Source organism: Pituophis catenifer, unplaced genomic scaffold (assembly GCF_029215685.1).
Source record: "Pituophis catenifer annectens isolate HBS135680 unplaced genomic scaffold, rPitCat1.0.hap2 SCAF_2, whole genome shotgun sequence".
NCBI lineage: Eukaryota > Metazoa > Chordata > Lepidosauria > Squamata > Colubridae > Pituophis > Pituophis catenifer.
Window position 1 is genome coordinate 36,548,385 of NW_027256882.1, and position 20,526 is coordinate 36,568,910.

At 39.5% G+C, this 20,526-nt stretch overlaps 1 protein-coding gene across 1 annotated transcript in view; it reads left to right on the top strand.

The window, feature by feature from the left end:
• The first annotated feature begins 2,649 nt into the window (after positions 1-2,649).
• Positions 2,650-20,526, top strand: part of LOC139310132 (vomeronasal type-2 receptor 26-like) — a 58,274-nt gene continuing 40,397 nt past the window's right edge. Inside the window, exons 1-3 of the mRNA XM_070934289.1 lie at positions 2,650-2,707; positions 4,028-4,073; positions 4,631-4,916. Of these exons, the coding sequence (XP_070790390.1) occupies positions 2,650-2,707; positions 4,028-4,073; positions 4,631-4,916 (390 nt within the window). The remainder of the gene's footprint in view (positions 2,708-4,027; positions 4,074-4,630; positions 4,917-20,526) is intronic.

Consider the following 20,526-nt stretch of genomic DNA (forward strand, 5'->3'; position numbering starts at 1 on the left):
ATTTCCATATATCTTAATTCACATACTGATCGGTTTCACTCATTATGCTAAATCAGGATTCTAGATTGTCCTAATTTTGATTTATGTCATTGTAGTGTCGAATCTATCCTAGCCACTTCTAAGTTATCTGTAAAGATAAGAAACATTTCCTCCCTCCAATTGTTTACCATATCAAAGTGTCCAGAACCCACCACTCAACAAGAATGAACTCAACAAGAATAAAATAGGATACGTAACTCCACAGTCCCTTCCAACTCTATTATTCTATTCTATTCTATTCTATTCTATTCTATTCTATTCTATTCTATTCTATTCTATTCTATTCTATTCTATTCTATTCTATTCTATTCTATTCTATTGTACTCTACTCTACTCTACTCTACTCTACTCTACTCTACTCTACTCTACTCTACTCTACTCTACAGTACATTATTACAGGAATAATGTCTGGAATCGGAGGTCTGTTGTACCCATTTTCATTCTCCAAGCCTCCAACCCATCAACTGAAAAGGTAATTGTCAACTCATCCAAGGATTCTGGACTTTTTTCCTCCCACCTAGCAGGAAGAGCTTGCTAGCTGCTAGAAAGGAAAAAAAAGCCCAGAATAGAGTGGATGTGATTCTACAGAGCTGGTGCTGCAGAAAAACCTGTTCTGTTCTGTTCTGTTCTGTTCTGTTCTGTTCTGTTCTGTTCTGTTCTATTCATTTCTGCACATTCTAATATTTTCTTAATCATATTTTCATCCGTAGGGATCTCTTCACTTTTACAATTTTGTGCAAATACAATTCTAGCTGCAGTTATTACATGAATAATCAAGTATACATTTTCTTTATTATAAACTTCTGGTAGAATCCCCAACAGGAATTGTTCAGGTTTTAAACCGATATGATTCTGTGTCATCTTCTCCAAACACATACCTCCAATGTCTTTTCTAGGAATGATTTCCTTTCCCCTATTCGTCACATTGAGAAAGGCAAATAATTATTGCTCATCCCAATTTGCTTTAGAGAAAAGGCTCTTGGGGAACCTGATGATTTTGTAAAACCTGAGTTTGCAAAGTTTCTTTTTAAGTTCTTCCACAAGTGTCAGCTTCAACACTGGGCAACACTGGGCACTGCCAACTCTCTCCCACAATGAATCTTGCCTGGATGGGGTCCTGCCTGCTTTCAAAATGATTACCTTGGTACTCTTATTCATATTTATTTTATTTATTTATTAACAATGGTTAAACAGTAACTCCCAATAAAGTAAATGAATGACACCTTAAAATAGAGTGAGATCTCTGGTATTTTCTCCCTACTGTTTCTTCCCCTTCCTTACATTTATTCTATAATTTCTATCACCCTCTCCGCTCTTTCTTTCCACCCTTCAACACTTTTGTGGCTTCCCTGTTCCTTTTGGTTTAGATAAAAGGGATACTTTTTGAAAACTGAATTCAAGGAGGGGAGAGACTTTATGAGATAGGTTAATGTTTAGTGGCAGAGGAATCCCATTAACTGTAGTTAACTGTAGAATATAGGACAATAACTCTAAAGCCATGAATGTTGTTGTTCTTAGTCACAAAATTGTGTCTGACTCATCACCACCATGGACAACATTACTCCAGGCCTTTCTGTCCTCTATCATTCCCCAGAGACCATTTAAACTCACACCGACTGCTTCAGTGACTCCATCCAGCCCCCTGTTCTCTGTTGTCTCCAGCACCGTAGTTCAAAGGCCTCAATTCTTTGATGCTCAGCCTTCTTTATGGAAACCATGAGTATTTTGCAGCTAATCTCTAGGTCTAAGGAAGGCTTGCTAAAGAGATATCCATCTTCAGATAGGTAATACTACTTGCTAATCTAGCACTGGAATCCCAACAGTTAGTCCTCTCCAGGGTGATATAACAGGATGAAATCATATCATATGATCACAACCTATACATGTACACTTGGTAGCATCCCTTAATAGCATTCTTGAGGATTGGAAAGAAAAGGATCTTATATAGTTTTTCTGTGTAATTTTGCCACCTCTTCTTAATCTCTTCTGCCTCTGTTAGGTCCCTACCGTTTTGGTCCTTTATTATGCCTATTTTTGCATGAAACGTTCCCTTCATATCTCCAATTTTCTTGAAGAGATCTCTGGTCCTCCCTATTCTTTTGTTTTCTTCTATTTCTTTGCACTGTTCATTTAAGAAGGCACTCTTATCTCTTCTAGCTATTCTCTTGAATTCTGCATTCAATTGGGTGTATCTTTCTCTTCCTCCCTTGCCTTTCGTTTCCCTTCTTTCCTTAGCTATTTACAAAGCTTCCTCAACAGCCATTTTGCTTTCTTGCCTTTCTTTTTCTTTGGGATGGTTTTAGTTGCTACCTCTTGTACAATGTTGTGATACTCCGTCCATAGTTTATTTATTTATTTATTTATTTATTTATTTATTTATTTATTTATTTATCAAATTTCTATACCGCCCTACTCCCGAAGGACTCAGGGTGGTGAACAGCCAAGATAAAATACAGATAATACAAATATTAAAAATCCCTTAAAATTATTAAATATTTTGGCCGAAACACAGATTAAAACACCCAATTTATAAAATCACAAATTTAAAAATTTAAAAGAGGAGAGTTAGGCCAGGCCAGCCTGCTGAAATAAAAAAGTTTTGAGAGCACGATGAAACGTGTGCAGGTCCAGGATCCTCCGTATCTCTGGGGGGAGCTCGTTCCAGATGGTAGGTGCTCCCACAGAGAAGGCTTCAGGCACTCTGTCTATCAGATCTAATTCCTTAAATCTATTTGTCACCTTTACTGTCTATTCATCAGAGATATGATTTAGTTCCTACCTGAGTGGTATGATTTTAATTACATTTTACGGATTGTTGTGAATTGATATGAGTGATATTTTAGCTTTGTAAATAGGTAAGTGAATAAAATAAATGCTTTGGTTTTGCAAAAAGTTTATTCTAAGCAGATTGAAACAGTTACAATAGTAAGAAACCTTCACACTTTCTTTTTGAAAAGACGATGGTGTGGAGGTTTCTTGCTATTGTAACCATTTTCCTTACCTGGCTCCTGAACTATAAGAATAATTTTCCTCATTTTTTCCCCCCCAAGTCATAATGTGGAGAAAATGAATGGCAGAATAAGTTCTGGTGATTTTGACAGGATTCCTTTGATCCTGACAAACTCACAAAGCATCCCTGGCCTGCTCTCGAGTTGCCATAGGCAAAACACAATGACAGGGACGATAGCAGCGGTGAAATTCCAAATTTTTACTACCAGTTCTGTGAGCGTGGCTTGGTGGGCATGATGTGGCTTGGTTAGTGTGGCAGGGGAAGGATACTGCAAAATCCCCATTCCCACGCCACTCCCGGGGCCAGCCAGAGGTGGCATTTGCCAGTTCTCCAAACTACTCAAAATTTCCACTACTAGTTCTCCAGAACCTGTCAGAACCTGCTGAATTTTACCCCTGGACGATAGGCACATTAGTGCACTTATGCATGCTCTCCGTACTGACCACTTAAGTATGAAGTAAGATCCATGGAAGTCAATTTGTGACTGAAACTGTGAAAATTTGTAGCTGAGACAACTGAATCAGGTAGGGCATTCCAGACTTTGACAACTCTGTTACAGAAATCATATTTTTACAGTAAAGTTTAGAACAATTTACATGGAATTTAAGGTGTTCGCCGACATATTACTGTGATTAAACAGAAAAAGTTATTTACAGGTAAAATATTACTGTTTAATATTGGATGCAGTACCTAGGCCTGGCCACAAGGGATGCAGTTCTAAATTATCCAAACTGAGAAATTTGAGCCTAGTAGCATAGGGAATTCTATTGTGTAAAGAATTGTGCAAGACTTTTCTCGTGAAGTACTTCTGAACCCACTCAATTGTACTGATGTCAGATATATGGTGGAGATTCCAAACAGTTGAACTATACTCTAAGATTGGTCTAGCATAAGTTTTATAAGCTCTAATGAGCAATACAATGTTTCCAGAAAAAAAGCTTCGTCAAATTAACCTTACAACTCTTAATGCTTTTTTAGCAATGCTGTTACAGTTAGCGTTGGAGCATAAATTGTCAGAGATACAGTAAGTACACCTATGTCCTTAACAAGGTGAGGGTCATCTGCTAGATCAGAGATCCCCAACCTTTTGGACCTCAGGGACCACTGAATTCATAATTTGAAATCCCAGGGACCGCTAATATGATCTGCCTAATGACTGGCTGGGTGGATTTGGCCAGCTTGATGTCACTCACGTCAAGGGGCGCCTTGCCAGCCTCTACTTGCCACTCCTCGCCTACCCACCTGGGCCCCTTAGGGCCCCAGTTGTTGGAGCTAAGCAGCCACCACCAGTTGGTGACCACTGTGCTAGATCGATGCCACTTTTCTTATACTTGGCATTCTGATTATGTTTACTAATATATAAGACAGAGCATTTATGAATTGAAATTTGAAGTTGCCAAATAGATGACCATTCAGACACCATTCAGAAACATAGTCGAGACCACTTTGGAAAACAACAGAATTATCTGTAGAATTGAATAAGTTTATGTCATCGGCAAAAAGAACGCAATTCCTTTTAAGTTGATCACATAAATCATTGATATAGAGCAAAAAAAGATGATGAACTTTCTTACATTGCAGTGAGAACACCTTCTACAACATTCTGCCCTTCTTGTTGGCTGTTCATGAAGTCAACCAGAATTCAAGGCTCTTACCCAACATCACCCTGGGCTACAACATGTATGAGACCTTTTTCACTGCAAGGATAACCTATGAGGCTATGCTGGATGTGCTGTCTACAGGACAGGAGAATGTCCCAAACTACAGATGTGGAAGACAAAAGAACCTGCTGGCGATTCTTGAAGAGATGGATGCTGAACTCTTTGATCATATTTCCAATGTCTTGAGCATCTATAAAATTCCACAGGTATAAAGCCAAAGAAATTAATTCAGGGTTGTAAAATGTTCAGATTTGCCTAGAAGGCAGCACTAGAAGGTAAGCTATAGAGCTTGATATTGGTGTATTTTGAGCGCTGTACACAAATGCAAAGTGTGCGCTCACAGAATCAGTTTTTAAACTGGTTGCAGTCCACCATTCTATGAATATACATACTTTGGTTTTGGGCCATGTGGCCAGCAGGCCTCTGGTAGTAGAAAAAGTCTGGGTGTGACCATTGGGAATTTATGAAAATAATGACGTTTGAAAAGTAAGACTTTGTCAAACAATGTATGAGGGTTGAATCAGTGACTTTTAAACATTTTGAAAATTTAGTGACCAATGGAAAAGAGATTTTTTTCCATAGAATCATAGAATAAAAAGTATATCTCCTTACACAGAGGAGGAATGGTCAGACCACTACAGCCAACATTTTTATAATGTTGAGACTGAAGTAAAAAATTCAAAAGAAAGATTAGAAAAAACAATGAATGGGTCAAGATAAGTAGAAGGCACCTTCAGAAAGCAGCTTTTACATACTTTCTCTAGTGTATATAAAAAAAATAGGAGCTTCTGGTGGCAACACATCATCGATAGCAGCTCCTTTCGGAGCGCTAGCCCCGCGATCTGTTAAAGCTGCTAAAACAGCGAAAAACAGCTGTTTAGTGGCTTGAAAATTTTCCCCTCGGGAAAAGAGGGGAAAGAGAGCAGCCAGCCTTGGGTAGAGCTTCCCAAGAGTCCCAGGAATAATTCCTGGGGCACGAAGGGTGAGAGCTCCCTAGAAGACTGACACAAGCTCCAGACCCGGGACACTTCTGCATTTAGCAGAATAAGATGCCGTGACCATCCCTGCAACATTTTAACACTATTTTGGATACAAAAGCAGGCAGAGCAAAGGCAGGAGGAACTCCAATTGCATGTATCAAACTTTAACTCCTGTGTATTGAATACTTCCTTCTTGATTGCTGTGGGAAGAAAGTGAAAGGAAATGGCGCCGAGCCTTAATTGGGTGTGGTAACGAAAGTTAACTTCAAAGCACTTATCTGTGCTGACAGTCTCTGCTGCTAATAAACAGAGTTTGTTTCAAAAGAAAGAAGAATTAAATTGGACTGTAGAGAAATTTAAATTTACTGAGGACTGAAACTAATTGGAAACTGAGTTCATTTCTGGGATTGGTTGTTGTAAAAGTTTTAATCTGGATCTGAAAATTGGAAAATGGCTTCTAAGCAAATAAAGATTGCTGGGGCTAAAATTACTGTGAGTTCCCCTATTCCACCACCCAAACCACAATCTTTGTCAGCAGAACCACAAGTTTTAACCCTGGAAGCCTTGCAGCAAGCCTTAAAGCTGCAAGCCTTCTCTTTAGAGGAAAAAAATTACTTCTGTTCTTGATGAAAAAATAAAAGTGGTGACTGATAAAATGGATGAAGTAACTGGAGAAGTGACAGAAATTAAGGATGAAATTCAAGCTCGAAATAAGGCAATTAGAGAAGATATTATTTTTGCATTTAAAAGTTTGGCAAGCCATATTGAAGGGTTAGATGAAAGATTAGAGGAAGTTAATCAATCAAACGTGAATTTGGAGAATAGAATGGGAGAGGTGGAGATTCAGATAGAAAAAGCAGACTCAGAGGTGATGATGATACAATATAGATCGATGGAATTTGCTATAAGAATAAGAGGCCTGAAAGAAAATATCCAAGAGAACTTGAGAGAGATTTTTGCAGAAGCCTTTGCACAGATAATTCAAGAAAGAAAGGAGGCTCTGGATTGGCAAATGGATAAAATTTATTGCATTAATTCATGGGTAGCCAGGCAAAGAAATTTACCAAGAGACATTGTAATTTACTTTACAACAAGAAGGCTAAGAAATATGATATTGCAGGCTTCCTACAAAAATAAACTTCAAGTGGCAGGGCAAGAAGTTTTAACATTAAAAGAAATCCCTCCTAAAATGTTCCGAGCAAGGAAGGACTATGCTTTTGTGGTGGATGAACTCAGAAAATGTCAGATACTGTATAGATGGGAGATTCCAACTGGATTGGTGGTGGATTATTCAGGACAGAGATTCCGTCTTAATACATTATGGAAGGCAAGGGATTTTTACTTTAATGTATTAAAGGCTGGAGGTTCTTCTTCTCCAGAAACCAGAAGAAGAAAGGAAATAGAGGAAACAAGAATGGGAGTGAAAGAAATTACTCAGGCTCAGGCAGAGGCTCAAGGAGGGGCTTTGATTGTTGAAGAAGATTTATTACAATTTATGAGCTCTGCCCAAGATATGGAGTTATTTGGCAAAGTAGAGGAGCCGAGGGATCAAAGACACACTCAAGCAGCAAAGAAATGCCAAGAAGAATTAAAGGTGCAGCAAGCTCAGATCAAAGCACAAGAAACTACAAAATCAGAAGCAGTGGGAGGGGTTAGGCCGAAGATCAAAGTGAAAGACGACCTTCAGCTAATGCTTGGAAAGCTTCAAAGTGCCAAAAATGGCAAGTAAATTTCTAACTTGGAATGTCAATGGATTAAACCGCAAAAGAGGAGGAAAATATTTCATTATCTGAAACAGTATAAAAATGACATTATATGCTTACAAGAGACACATATTAGAATGCAAGATCAAAAATATTTAACAAATGCAAGATTGGGGACACATTTTATAGCATTATAAGAAGAAAAATGGTATAGTTATATATATAAAAAAAGGCTTAATAGCTAAATTAATTGAAGCAGACCCACAAGGAAGATATATTGCAATTGAAATCTTAACAGAAGGGGAAAAAAAACATTATTGATTGGACTATATGCACCAAACCAGCAACAAGAAAGTTTTTATAAGACTTTACATGCTAAATTAATACAGTGGAATTATAAAACACATATAATGATGGGAGACTGGAATGGAGTTTTGGATATTAAAAAGGACAAAAGATGATCTCTACAAAATATTCAAACACGTGCTAGATTGCCTAAATCTTTTTTTGATATGATGGAGGATATGGAGTTGAGAGATATTTGGCGTGAAAGGAATGGAGAAGAGAAAGATTTTACTTTCTTTTCTGGCAGACATCAGTCATTTTTCAGGATTGATTTTATATTAATTTCTAATGAATTCTTTTCCAGGGTGAAGAAAACGAAGATATGTCCAAGAACATTAACAGATCATAGTCCGGTTTGGATGGAATTAGAATATGAAAAGGCACCCAGGAGGTCCTGGAGGCTGAATGAAAATTTGTTTAGATATGAGGAAAATGTGAAAGAATGTAAAGAATTTATGAAAGAATTTTTTGTTATGAATTTGCATAAAGGTACACCTATGGAGATGGTTTGGGATGCAAGTAAAGCATATATGAGAGGCATTTTAATTTATTTGAAAAATAAATATAGATGTAAACAGGAAAGGAAACGGAAGGAGTTAGAAGAAGAAATAAAAAATAAAGAGCAAGTATTAATTTTAAACCCAACTGATAAGAAAACAAAAGAAGCAATTAACTTACTGCGAGGACAATTTAATATGTTGATGGCAGACCAGGTGGCAACTAATTTGCAATATGCCAAACATAATTCCTTTTGTAATGCGAATAAACCAGGCTGATGGTTGGCATATTTGCTTAGGAAAAAACAAAAGCTAGGTACTATAGAGAAAATAGAATATAAGGGTAAAGAGTTGTACCAGCAAAATATGATTAAAAAAGCATTTTCAGAATTCTATACGAAGTTGTATACTAGTGATAAGATTCAAGGTATAGATATAGATAAATATTTACAGAGGGAGAATATTTTTATAATCTCAGAAGAACAAAGGGAAGGTTTGAATCAATTGATAACTGTTGAGGAAATTATTTTAGCAATTAAACAATTGAAGGTGGGAAAGATGGGTTGATGGGTTGACAGCAGTTTATTATAAAAATCTGCAGGTAGAAATGGCTGAACCACTTAAAGAATTATTTAATAAAATACAAACTGGAGGACAAGTGCCTCCTTCTTGGAGAACAGCATTTATCTCACTGATTCCAAAGGAAGACCAAGATCATACTCAGCCAAAAAACTACAGGCCAAATCATTGTTAAATACAGATTACAAGATTTTTACTAAAATATTGGCAAATAGGCTGATGCCAGTTATGCAACAAATGATTCACAATGACCAAACTGGTTTCATTAATAGGCGATATATGAGGAGTAATGTAAGACAAATAGTTAATATATTGGAGTATTTGGGAAAAAACAACCAGGTCTCTGTGGTGCTTATATTTTTAGATGCGGAAAAAGCATTTGATCGATTGAACTGGAATTTTTTATTGAAAATAATTGAAAAGATGCAATTTGAAGAGTATTTTATACAATCTATTAAGGCAATATATCAGCAACAAACAGCACAAGTAATAATTAATGGTAGTTTAACGGAAACCTTTAATATAGAAAAGGGAACAAGACAAGGATGTCCTTTATCTCCATTATTGTTTATTTTGACTCTGGAATTTTTGTTGAATAAAATACGTGGTTCAGATAAAATAAGGGGAATTAAAATTAGGAATGAGGATTACAGGGTACGAGCATTCGCAGATGACCTGGTTGTGACTTTGACCCAACCAATAAATTCGGTTATAGGTTTAATAGATATAATTAACCAATACAGACAAGTCTCTGGATTTAAAATTAATGTAGGGGCAACGAAGATAATAATTAAAAATAAGGTTACAAGTCAAAAAGAAGAAATTGAAAGGATAACAGGATTTGAATCAGTTAAGAAGGTAAAATATTTACGGGTTTATATTACAACATCAAATGCGAAATTATATAAGTGTAATTATGAAGTACTGTGGCAAAAAATTCAGAGAGAGATGAAAAGTTGGGAAAAAATTGCAATTATCATTGCTGGGAAGGATAGCTGCAGTAAAGATGAATATTTTGCCAAAGTTTTTATTTCTTTTCCAAATGATACCAATACTGAAAAAAGATGGAAATTTGAACGAATGGCAGAAGGGTATTTCTAATTTTGTGTGGGCAGGAAAGAGACCAAGAATAAAACAAAAAATAATGCAAGATATACGTGAAAGAGGAGGTCCCTGCTCCCCCCACCACCACTATGCCCAGCTGAGCCACATGATCATCAGAGGCTTTTTTTTTTACTTTTAAAAGCATTTTTTTACAACTTCTTCCACCAAAAAAATGCTTTTAAAAGTAAAAAAAAAAGCCTCTGATGATCGCGCAGCTCAGCTGAGATCGTCAGAGGCTTTTCAAAGCATTTTTTTTCTGCAACCTTTTCCAGGGAAGAGGTGGTTAAAAAAATGCTTTAAAAAGCCTCTGTCTATCAGGCAACACAGCTGGGATCATCAGAGCCTTTTCAAAGCAGTTTTTTAACCACCTCTTCTGCTGAAGAGGTTGCAGAAAAAAATGCTTTAAAAGTCTCTCTGATGATCCCAGCTGAGTTGCCTGATCGGCAGAGGCTTTTCAAAACATTTTTTGCATTTGCAGAAAAAATGCTTTGAAAAGTTTAAAAAAAAAAGTTGGCCATGCCCACCAAGCCACGCCCACAGAACCGGTACTAACACATTTTACATTTCACCCCTGGTCAGACATGACTTCACAACTAACAACAACAATTAATGTACAACACAGAAGAAAGTATGTCATAATATTCTTTCCTATTTTGAACTGGAGCTTGGCAAAATGCCAGTTGATTTGGGTTTTTTTTAAGGGAGGTTATTAAATTGACTTCTGCATTTCAAATGTCTGAAAGAAATTCAGCCAATTAAAGAGTTTATATAGAATAATTTGAAATCAATTATATGAATGAAGACAATGAAATAATACACCAATATTAAACAATTGCTGAGGGGGGATATAACAATATTTCAAGCCCAACATACAAAACAATCAAATAAGTAGTAATAATCTATGAGAAATTAATATGTTTGTCAGTTTAAAAAGATATTCCATGAGTGTATAGCAGTTTTCCAGTATTTGTGAGGCTGCCATAAAGAGGAGGAGATTAATTTATTTTCCAAAGCACCAGAAGGCAGGACAAGAAGCAATGGATGGAAGCTAATCAAGGAGGGAAGCAACCTGGAATTAAGGCTTGGAGGACAATTAATCATTGGAACAGATTGCCTTCAGAAGCTGTGGGTGCTTCATCACTGGGGGTTTTTTAAGGAGAGACTGGACAGCCACTTGTGTAAAATGGTCTTGGGTCTGCTGCTTGAACAGGGGGTTGGACTAGGGCTGGGGTGTCACTCGATTTCATTGAGAGCCACATCCAGGTTGTGTCTGACTTTGGGTGGAGGCATGGCCAAGGTGGGAATGGACAGCATGATGTCACTTGTGTCAGGGGAACTTGCCGTGGCCTGAATGCTCTGCCAGCGAAAATGGGCTCCGAAGCTCCATTTTCATCTGGGATGGCTTCCTGCAACCCTCTGCCAGCTTAAACAGAGCTCGGAGGGGGCATTTATTTATTTATTTATTTATTTATTTATTTATTTATTTGATTTGATTTGATTTGATTTCTATACCGCCCTACTCCCGAAGGACTCAGGGCGGTGCACAGCCAAACAATAAAAACACATACATACAAAATTTAAAAGTAGAATAAAATCAAATTAAATAATTTTGGCCCCGACAAATTTAAAACCCCAAACTTTTAAAACCAATTTAAAATTGAATATATAAAATACTGAAAGATATTTAAAAATTAAAAATCTTTTATAAAAGAGGGGGAAAATTAGGCCAGGCCGGCCTGGTGAAATAGTAAGGTCTTTAAAGCATGGCGGAAGGTGCGCAGATCCGGGATCCTCCGTATCTCTGGGGGGAGATACATGGCCCTCACAAGCTTTATTTTTGGCTGGGAAGCCTCCTGCAACCCCCTCCTTGCCAAAACATAGCTCGGGAGGGCCATGCCCGGCCCTCTCTAACTCCATTTTCACTGGCAGAGGCACTGTGGGCTGGTCCTTTGCTATTTCAAGGGCGGCCACATAGGCCAGATCTAAGCACCCTGCAGGCCAGATCCAGCCCTCGGGCCTTGAGTTTGATACCCCTGGACTAGGGTCTCCTGCTTGAGCAGGTGATTGAACTAGAAGACATTCCAGCTCTATTCTGATTGACTAATTGACTGAGTGGATGGGTGACCCACAGAGTTCTAATGTGACCAGAAGGGTGTGCTCTATGAGGACCACCGATGAACATCACCCACAGATAATTCAGAGCTCCCTGATTTCAAAGGAAGCATACAAGACAACAGGACAGAACATCAAGGGAACTAGCAAAATTCATGCAAAATTCATCATTTGAAACGTCTCTCAGCAGTGTGGAAAGGCCCTTAGATTTACCATCTCACTTTTATCATTAAAACTGGCACAAACTACTGTTGGAAGAAATATCCTTCTGGGTTCAGTTTCAAGGTAGGGGGGAAAGACGCTGGATTCAAGGAAGTTGCTTGGAAAGATGGTATTAATGGTGGACAGGATCACATGCCTTGATGATGTTGGGTGAAGAAAAAAAGGGAAGAGATGCTGAGAGTGCCTGAGTTTTATGCCCTCTCTGGGATTTTGAATTTGAGCTTTATTCTGATTGGTTGTCAGACTCCCATGGGGGCATACAGGGGCAACTCTGTAAGTTGTGTTTGAGTCTATTATTGGTTGAGCTTTGCTGGATGGTGATGTAATGAAAGGGCTTTGGAATTGCTATTATGGTTCTGCCTGAAGCAGGTAAATCTTTGTTATGTAGAATAGACTGGCTCAGGCCTTAATGGCCCATTGACAAAGGTGTGGGGGGGGGGCTGAGTTTCTGCATCCATTTTATGAGAAATATTCTTCCCTTTTAATATTTCCTAAAATATCTCATGTTCCTAGGATGGGGTGGGTGCTAACTTCCTACACTACCAATACCTTCTCATTTATCTTAGATCAACTATAATGTCATCAACCAGACAGCTGAGCAAAATCATCATTTTCCTTTTTCATATCGGATGACCCCAAACCAAGAACCTCCTTACTCAGCAATTGTCCAGCTGCTCCTGCACTTCCAATGGACGTGGATTGGCCTTCTTTCTCAGGACAATGAAAAAGGAGAAAAATTCAAAGGACGCTTGGAAGTTCTTGCTCTAGAAAATGGGATTTGCATTGTCCTCTCAGGAATCGTCCCAGAAGCAAATCTGCCGACAAGTGCTGGAGAAACTCTCATGCAAGAAAAATGGAAAATATTACTTTCTCTTATCAAGAGTCAAATAAAAATTATAGTATGCCAACTGGATTTTCAGGCCTCAGGAATCTTAGCAACAATAATAAAAACGATTGATACATCCATTGTGGGAAGGGTGTGGATTGCAACAACTTTAACAGCTTTAAGTGTAGATAGTTTTGACCTCTTGGTTGATCTCCAAAATAAATATGCTTTGTTTTCCTTCCTCATCAAGACAAAGAGAAGGACTCAGTATTATGACTTTAATTCTCATGCAGCTATGTTCTTATCGTATGGAAAGGAAACATTCCAATGTTCTTATTCAAATCCTGTGTTATCTAAGAAAGTTTGGAAAAAATGTAGAGAAAAAGAGAATTGGGAATTCCCATCCCATGATGTGATTGCAAGAATCATGTCTCAGGATTCCTCCAGTATTTCCCAAATAATTCAAATTGTGGCCTGGGTCCTCAGAGCTGCCTCTTCCTCCCAACGGAATAAGAGGAGAATGCAAGTTGGAGACCATCAACCACCCCAGATTGTACAGCCATGGCAGGTAAGTCTTCTCTTTGAGGTTACATTAAGTCTCCCCTTCCAATTCCTCAATATTAAATTAGATGTAGAAAGGGGTGAGATATTCCAAAGAACAGTTGCCCAGCTTGTGGTATTTGAGAGTGGGTGTCAATCCTGAAGCTGACCTGACCAAGGCATTTTGATTTTTCAGTGTTGCCACATTGGAGCTGAGGTATAGAGAGGGAGGGGAGGAATAGAGATAGCTGGGGTTTTGTAGCCAAAACAAACTATTTTCTCCTGGGAACCAAGGATATTCCCACCGATGGCCGGAGGGAGGATGAGTGAAGTCACCAGGCAACCGGATGACACCTTGATTGGACCATGGGACTGAGTGTTTGGAAAGGGGAGGAAAACTTTTACTTTTAATTAGGTGAAAACTATGGAAACATTTAGAGTCAGTTTTCACCAGCCTGTGCCTATACGATATGTCCAATAAAACTGATATTTGAGGAACCTGCTTGCCTCAGAGTCCTATTTGCTATGGGCGTATTACTTGGAACCCTGACGATGAGTTAGAGAGAGATGATAGAGAAACATTTTCCAAACTTAAACAACCTGTGCTGGTTTGGGATGCTTTTGTGACAGAAATAGCTCTATGGTGACAACGTAATTTTCAAAACTAAACAAGCATCAGAATATTCCAGCAATCCTCAACCTTTATCGTGATCACAAAGTCGCCTCCAAGCTAAGGAATGCAGCTGGATTTTTTTTTCTGGATTAAGATTGAACTTTGCTAGCTAACTCCATAACTTCATCTTCATCAGGTCTGAGGGCAAAATTGTATTCTCCATCTTCTCCCATTACATGTTTTCCCATATCTGCAAATGGTCTTGCCTCTGATGGGCTGTGATAATGAAGCAGCAAAACCTATGTTTTGCTGCTTCATAAAACATAGAATAATAAGAGTTTGAAAGGACCTCAGAGGTTTATCTAGTCCAACCCACAAATAGAGCAGGAGACCCTGCACCATTTCAGACAAAGATGCAGCAGCTGCAGGCTTGTTGTAGCAAAAGTTACAGGAAGCTGATCCCTTTCTTAAATGTGCCGCCGCCATCGCAACCCTGTTCCATGCACATGCGCACACCGTTGCCTGCTGCCACTGATCAATGATGAATGAATAAGTAAATGGTGTGTGCATGTGCACCCAGCACATGGAACAGAGTGGTGATGGCTGCGACATGTTTAAGAAGGAGAGCGGCTCTGTAAACTTTCACTAGAACAAGCCTGCAGCTGCTGCATCTTTTGGGACAAGAAGCACCTCCAGGAGCACCAAAAAAGAAAGAGGCCGTGGCTGCAGGCATCTCGCGACAAGGGGGGGAGGAGGCAAGATGTGAGCTGGCATTCAGCCCAGCGGCAATGTCTCAGCCCTGGCTTGCCTTCCCTGGCAGCCAGCCATGAGAAGAAGTTAAGGACACATAATGTGGCAAAAGGAGAGGGGGCAGCGGCTCAGGGACAAGGCCGGAGCCAGGAAATGATGCATTCCCTGACCCGGTCGAGGCGGGCAGTGAGTGAGTGGCAGCTGCAAGGACTCAGGGAATCGCATGTTCCTGGGCCGGTGCCCTGGCACCCAACCCAAGTCGAAGGATGAGCAGGCGGCATGCATTGCTTACCTTTGGTGAGCTGAGCAGGAGAGGTGACTGGTGAGGCAAGTAGCTGGGCTGCAGGGCAAAGGGAACTTACATAGGGTGGGAGTGGGTGGGTGGGCTGAACAGCCAGAAGCAGCAAGTGAGCCAGAAGAGGCGAGAGAGCTGGAAGAGGCGAGTGGGCATGTGTGGTCCACCAGGGATGATTGCTATGGTTCGGCGAACTGATACCAATCATCCCTACCAGTTCACTTAAACCGGTCCAAACCAGTAGGATTTTACCCCTGCTGTAATTGTTCTTGGTATGTTTTAGCCTTCAGCTCCCTAATCATTTTTGTTGCTCATCTCTACCGTCTTTCCAGTGTTTCAATATCTTTTTTATATTGTGTTGTCCAGAACTGGATGCAGTATTCTAAATGTGGTCTTACTAAGGCTTTGTAAAGCAATATTAGAAGTTCATGTGATCTTGATTCTATCCCTTTATTAACACAGCCTAGGATTGCATTGGCATTTTTGTCTGCTGCCACACATTGTTGGCTCATATTTAAGTGATTGTTCACTAGGACTCCAAGATCCTTCTCACGGTTACTGGCATTAAGCCAAATTTCACGTAGTGTCAACTTGCAAAGCTTTCAAATTGCCATGAGCAGGAGGGAGGAAGAACTGGAGTGAATTCCATACATTCTTTCTCACCGCAATCAGAAGGAGGGTGTTAGGTTTCACAGCCAGCCAAAGTGGTTAATTGGAGAATGTGATTTATGACATGGCCAGAGAGGAGGGGAGAGACAGGGTCATAGGGGAACGTATATCTACGTAGCATCAGTCCTAAATGCATCCGAGTATTGCTGGAATGGTGCTCCTAATAAATGAATATATTTCCTTTGAAGTTTGGATCATGGTGCATGAATTAATTAGGGCATCTTTCAGAATCTTGACACATAGTCTGTACCTATACTGTTGGTTTTTCTTGAATAAGTGTAAAACCTTACTTTTATCTATGTTGAATTTCATGTTGTTAGGTAGGGGCCCATGTTCAATTTGTCAATATCTTTTTGGATCTTGAGCTTGTCTTTTGGAGTGTTGGCTATTCCTGTCAGCTTAGTGTCATCTGCAAATTTGATCAGTTACCCTTCAATTCCCTCACCTAGATCTTTTTTGAAGATATTGAAGAGTGCTGGGCCTAAAATGGAAACTTCCCCATTGCTTACTTTCCTCCATGTGGATGAGGTTCCCCAGAGGACTACATGTTGAATATAATTTGTTATCCAGTTACAAAGCCACCTGATGGTGGTAGTGTTATCTATTCCATGTTTTCAAGAATGTGAGATAATGTGAGGAGTGTTATGTCCTTATAAGGACATCTGCTGGGGATTGGCTAATCCTCCGGCGGGAGATTTAAAGAACTATCATTGGACGGTTGAGTCTGCCGGAGCGTATTTAAAGAGCCCCGGCAGCACAGCCGCTCGTCTTATTCTTGTGCTTAAATAAAGTGCTGAATGGACCAGAGCTGGTCGCGTCTTTCTTTCCCCGCGCCGATCTAACAGATAGCCATTTGTCTGAAGTGGTGTAGGGTTTCCTGCCTAACCAGGGGAATGGACTAGAAGATCTCCAAGGTCACTTTCAACTACTCTCTTCTCTTCTCTTCTCTTCTCTTCTCTTCTCTTCTCTTCTCTTCTCTTCTCTTCTCTTCTCTTCTCTTCTCTTCTATAAATATTTGAAAAACAACTGTAAAATACTGGAGAATGACTGAAAGAAGCTTCCCATGAAATGCTGAATCAATCAGCTTCAGACTGCAGTGGTGATTTGAAGAGGTTGAATTATTCAGAGTACCTCTAATCCGGAATAATAGCAAGAAAAATATTGAATAAAGGCTCAAATTAGAATGTTTTTTTTTTCCTACAGCTTCATAAGTTCCTGAGAAACTTCCAACATCACAATATTTCCAGAGATGGGATTTCTTTTGATGAAAATGGAGTTCCTGTTGGTGACTTTGATATCATGCAGTGGACATCCTCTTTGAACAAATCAGATGCAGGGGTGAAAATTGGGACTGTAGAAAGACAAACCTCCTTGGAAGTCAAGATATCTGTCAATCAAAGCGCCATCCAATGGCCAACTTTATTTAACAAAGTAGTTGAGGCTGCTTGGATTTTGCTCTTCTATTTATCTCCATATGTGGAAATTTTTCTGCTCAGAAGTAATTCTTATTGCGGCCAGTTGAGTTACCCTTCAATTCCCTCACTTCCAAATAAGAGAACTTAAAGCCTCATTAATTCATTAGATATCATTTTACTTTAGAGGTTTTACAATAATCTATCACACACTGGAATCTGCTGCATTGTATTGCGGGATTTGCAATCTACATTATTAAACTGAAATATGTTGCCATAATTTATAGTACATCAAATTTATCTTCTTTTCAGTAAGAGAAAATCCAGAATGTCTATGGAGATTCTCAGTCATCCAGGTTGTATTAAAGGTGCTTTTTCAAAAGGCACCTGGACTTTGTTTTCCCTTGAAGATGTTTCACTTCTCATCCAAGAAGCTTCTTCAGTTCTGACTGAATGATGGAGGATGGAAAGATTTGGAACCGCTGAAAAGACTGTGTTGTAAACAGGATATAGATATAGATTCAGCAATTGCAGGAAGGTTTCACACCATTTGCACTATTCAGGTGACCCTGAGGGTGCAGATAAATTTCAAGTGGCCTCAACAACTTTCAGAAAGACTGCTAACGACCAGATGACTGCAAGGATTATAAATCCTTCCATACTTCACCATTCAGTCAGAACTGAAGAAGCTTCTGGAATGAGAAGCGAAATGTCTTCAAAGGAAAACAAAGATCAGTGGTCTTGAAAAAGCACCTTTGTGAGAAAAATCCAGAATATGAAAAGCAAAGATGGAGAAAAAATATATACCGTATTTTTTGGAGGATTAGACACTCCGGAGTAAAAGGTGCACCTTAGTTTTGGGGGAGGAAAATAAGAAAAAAAAAATCTGCCTCTGCCTACCAGCATCCATCAGTATTCAGCTGGCTAGCATCCTGTCAGTGTGTGAGAGAGTTGAGGGCTGTTTGGAAAGTGAAACAGTATTTGCTGTGGGAGCAACATGAATGGAGCCTGGGCATGGCTTCAGTCAATTATTCTAAAGCTGCATGCTGTGCTGATCCCTGAAACTGAAACTGAAACTCCTCTGTTCTACTTGTGTTTTCCTTGCTGCTGCAAACTGTGACAGTCCTTGCACAAACAGCCAGGTCAGCCTCAGCACATTATTGCAGCCTGATTCAGTATGAGCAGCTGATTGGCGGGTGGATTGGTCTCCCAGAATACCCCCAATCAGCTGTTCCAGGCTTCAGGGATTGCTGAAGACCATTGCTTCCTCCGTGCCTCGCATTTTTGGCTACGTTCGGTGTATAAGATGCACTGAAATTTTCACCCTCTTTTGGGGTGTGTTTTATAGTCCGAAAAATACGGTAAGCATTCTCATACATGCCCTAAGGAGAAACACATTTGTAATGGAACTACTTTCCTTTGGGGGAAAAAATAAGGCAGTGAGTCTGTTTTGGGATCTACAATGGATACTGATAGAGAAAGAGAATGATCTTTCATTTGCCCCTTACAAGTAGAGTAATTACAGTTCATGCCACTACTTCTTGACTGATTTCGCTCAATGTGCTCCTGAGCTTTTGGAAGCCACTTGATTTCAGTAATTCCTTCTAATTCATACAGTAGATCACCCTGACTAATCTTTCTGTTTATGTTTAGATGGTGCCTTATTCAAGATGTAGAGAAAGTTGCTCCCCAGGTTATGTCAAGCTTGTGAGAGAGGGAGCCCCAGTTTGCTGCTACGACTGTTCTCTGTGTATGGAAGGAACATTCTCTGTGCAAGAAGGTACAGTAGGTGGCTCCAAAAAAAAAAAAAAAATCAAGATACAATCAATATTCTATCTTGTTTTGGGGGGGATATTTGATAAAGAAGCAAGAAAAAAATTAAATTTCTTGAAGGCATCCACAAACTTCAAAGATTGGGCACTATCACCAAATTCGGATGATGTTGTGAGCATTAAAACATATAATGAACGGTTGCTGATTTCTACTGAGTTGTTACTATTTTGCTTGGTTTTGGGAAAGAGGATAGTTTTGAGAGCTGATAATCACATTCATCTTCACCTTTTAAAAAGACTGTTTCATTATTTTAACTAATGCTGTATAATATTAATATCACTGGGGAGAAATATTATTCTTTGAAAATGCAATATTTGATTTCTGATGCAGTTTTCATGCTCCTAGAGCTGCAGAAACAGATTCATTCTAACCAATTTTTTTTCTCAGATGCAGCCCATTGTGAAAAGTGTCCAGATGACCAGTATTCCAATAAGAAGCGAGATCAGTGTGTCCCCAAAAATATAAGCTTCTTATCCTATCAAGAATTGTTGGGACTCATCCTGGCTTTCTTTGCCATCGCTTTGTCCCTAACCACCGCCTTTATTCTGGGAATCTTCATGAAATACCGAGACACTCCCATAGTCAAAGCCAACAACTGTGAACTCACCTACATCCTCCTGATTTCAATTCTGCTTTCTTTCTTGACTTCCCTTCTATTCATCGGTCGCCCCGTGAAAACGACTTGTCTCCTTCGACAAACCATTTTCAGTATTGTTTTCTCAGTTGCTGTGTCTTCCTTGCTGGCCAAGACTGTCATGGTGGTGGTGGCCTTTCTGGCCACAAAGCCAGGCAGCAGCATGAGGAAATGGCTGGGGAAGAGTCTGGCCAACTCTATCGTTTTATCCTGCTCTGGTATTCAAGTAGGCCTCTGTATGATGTGGCTGGGAGTCTTTCCCCCATTCCCAGATTCTGACTTTCATTCCCAACCAGAACACATCCTGCTGCAGTGCAATGAAGGCTCTGTCACCATGTTCTACTCTGCTCTTGGCTACATGGGTTTTTTGGCTGCCATCTGTTTCTTGGTGGCCTTTCTGGCTCGAAATCTGCCAGGGGCTTTTAATGAAGCCAAACTGATCACCTTCAGCATGTTGGTTTTTTGTAGTGTTTGGATCTCCTTTGTTCCCACCTATCTGAGCACCAAGGGGAAATACATGGTAGCCGTGCAGATCTTCTCCATCCTGGCCTCTGGCCTGGGTTTACTGGGCTGCATCTTTATCCCCAAATGCTACATTATTATCCTCAGACCTGACATGAACACCAAAGAACATCTGATGATAAAAAATAATTAAGTTTCTTTGTGTTAGGTTTTATTTTTGTACAGTTTACATCAGGGGTG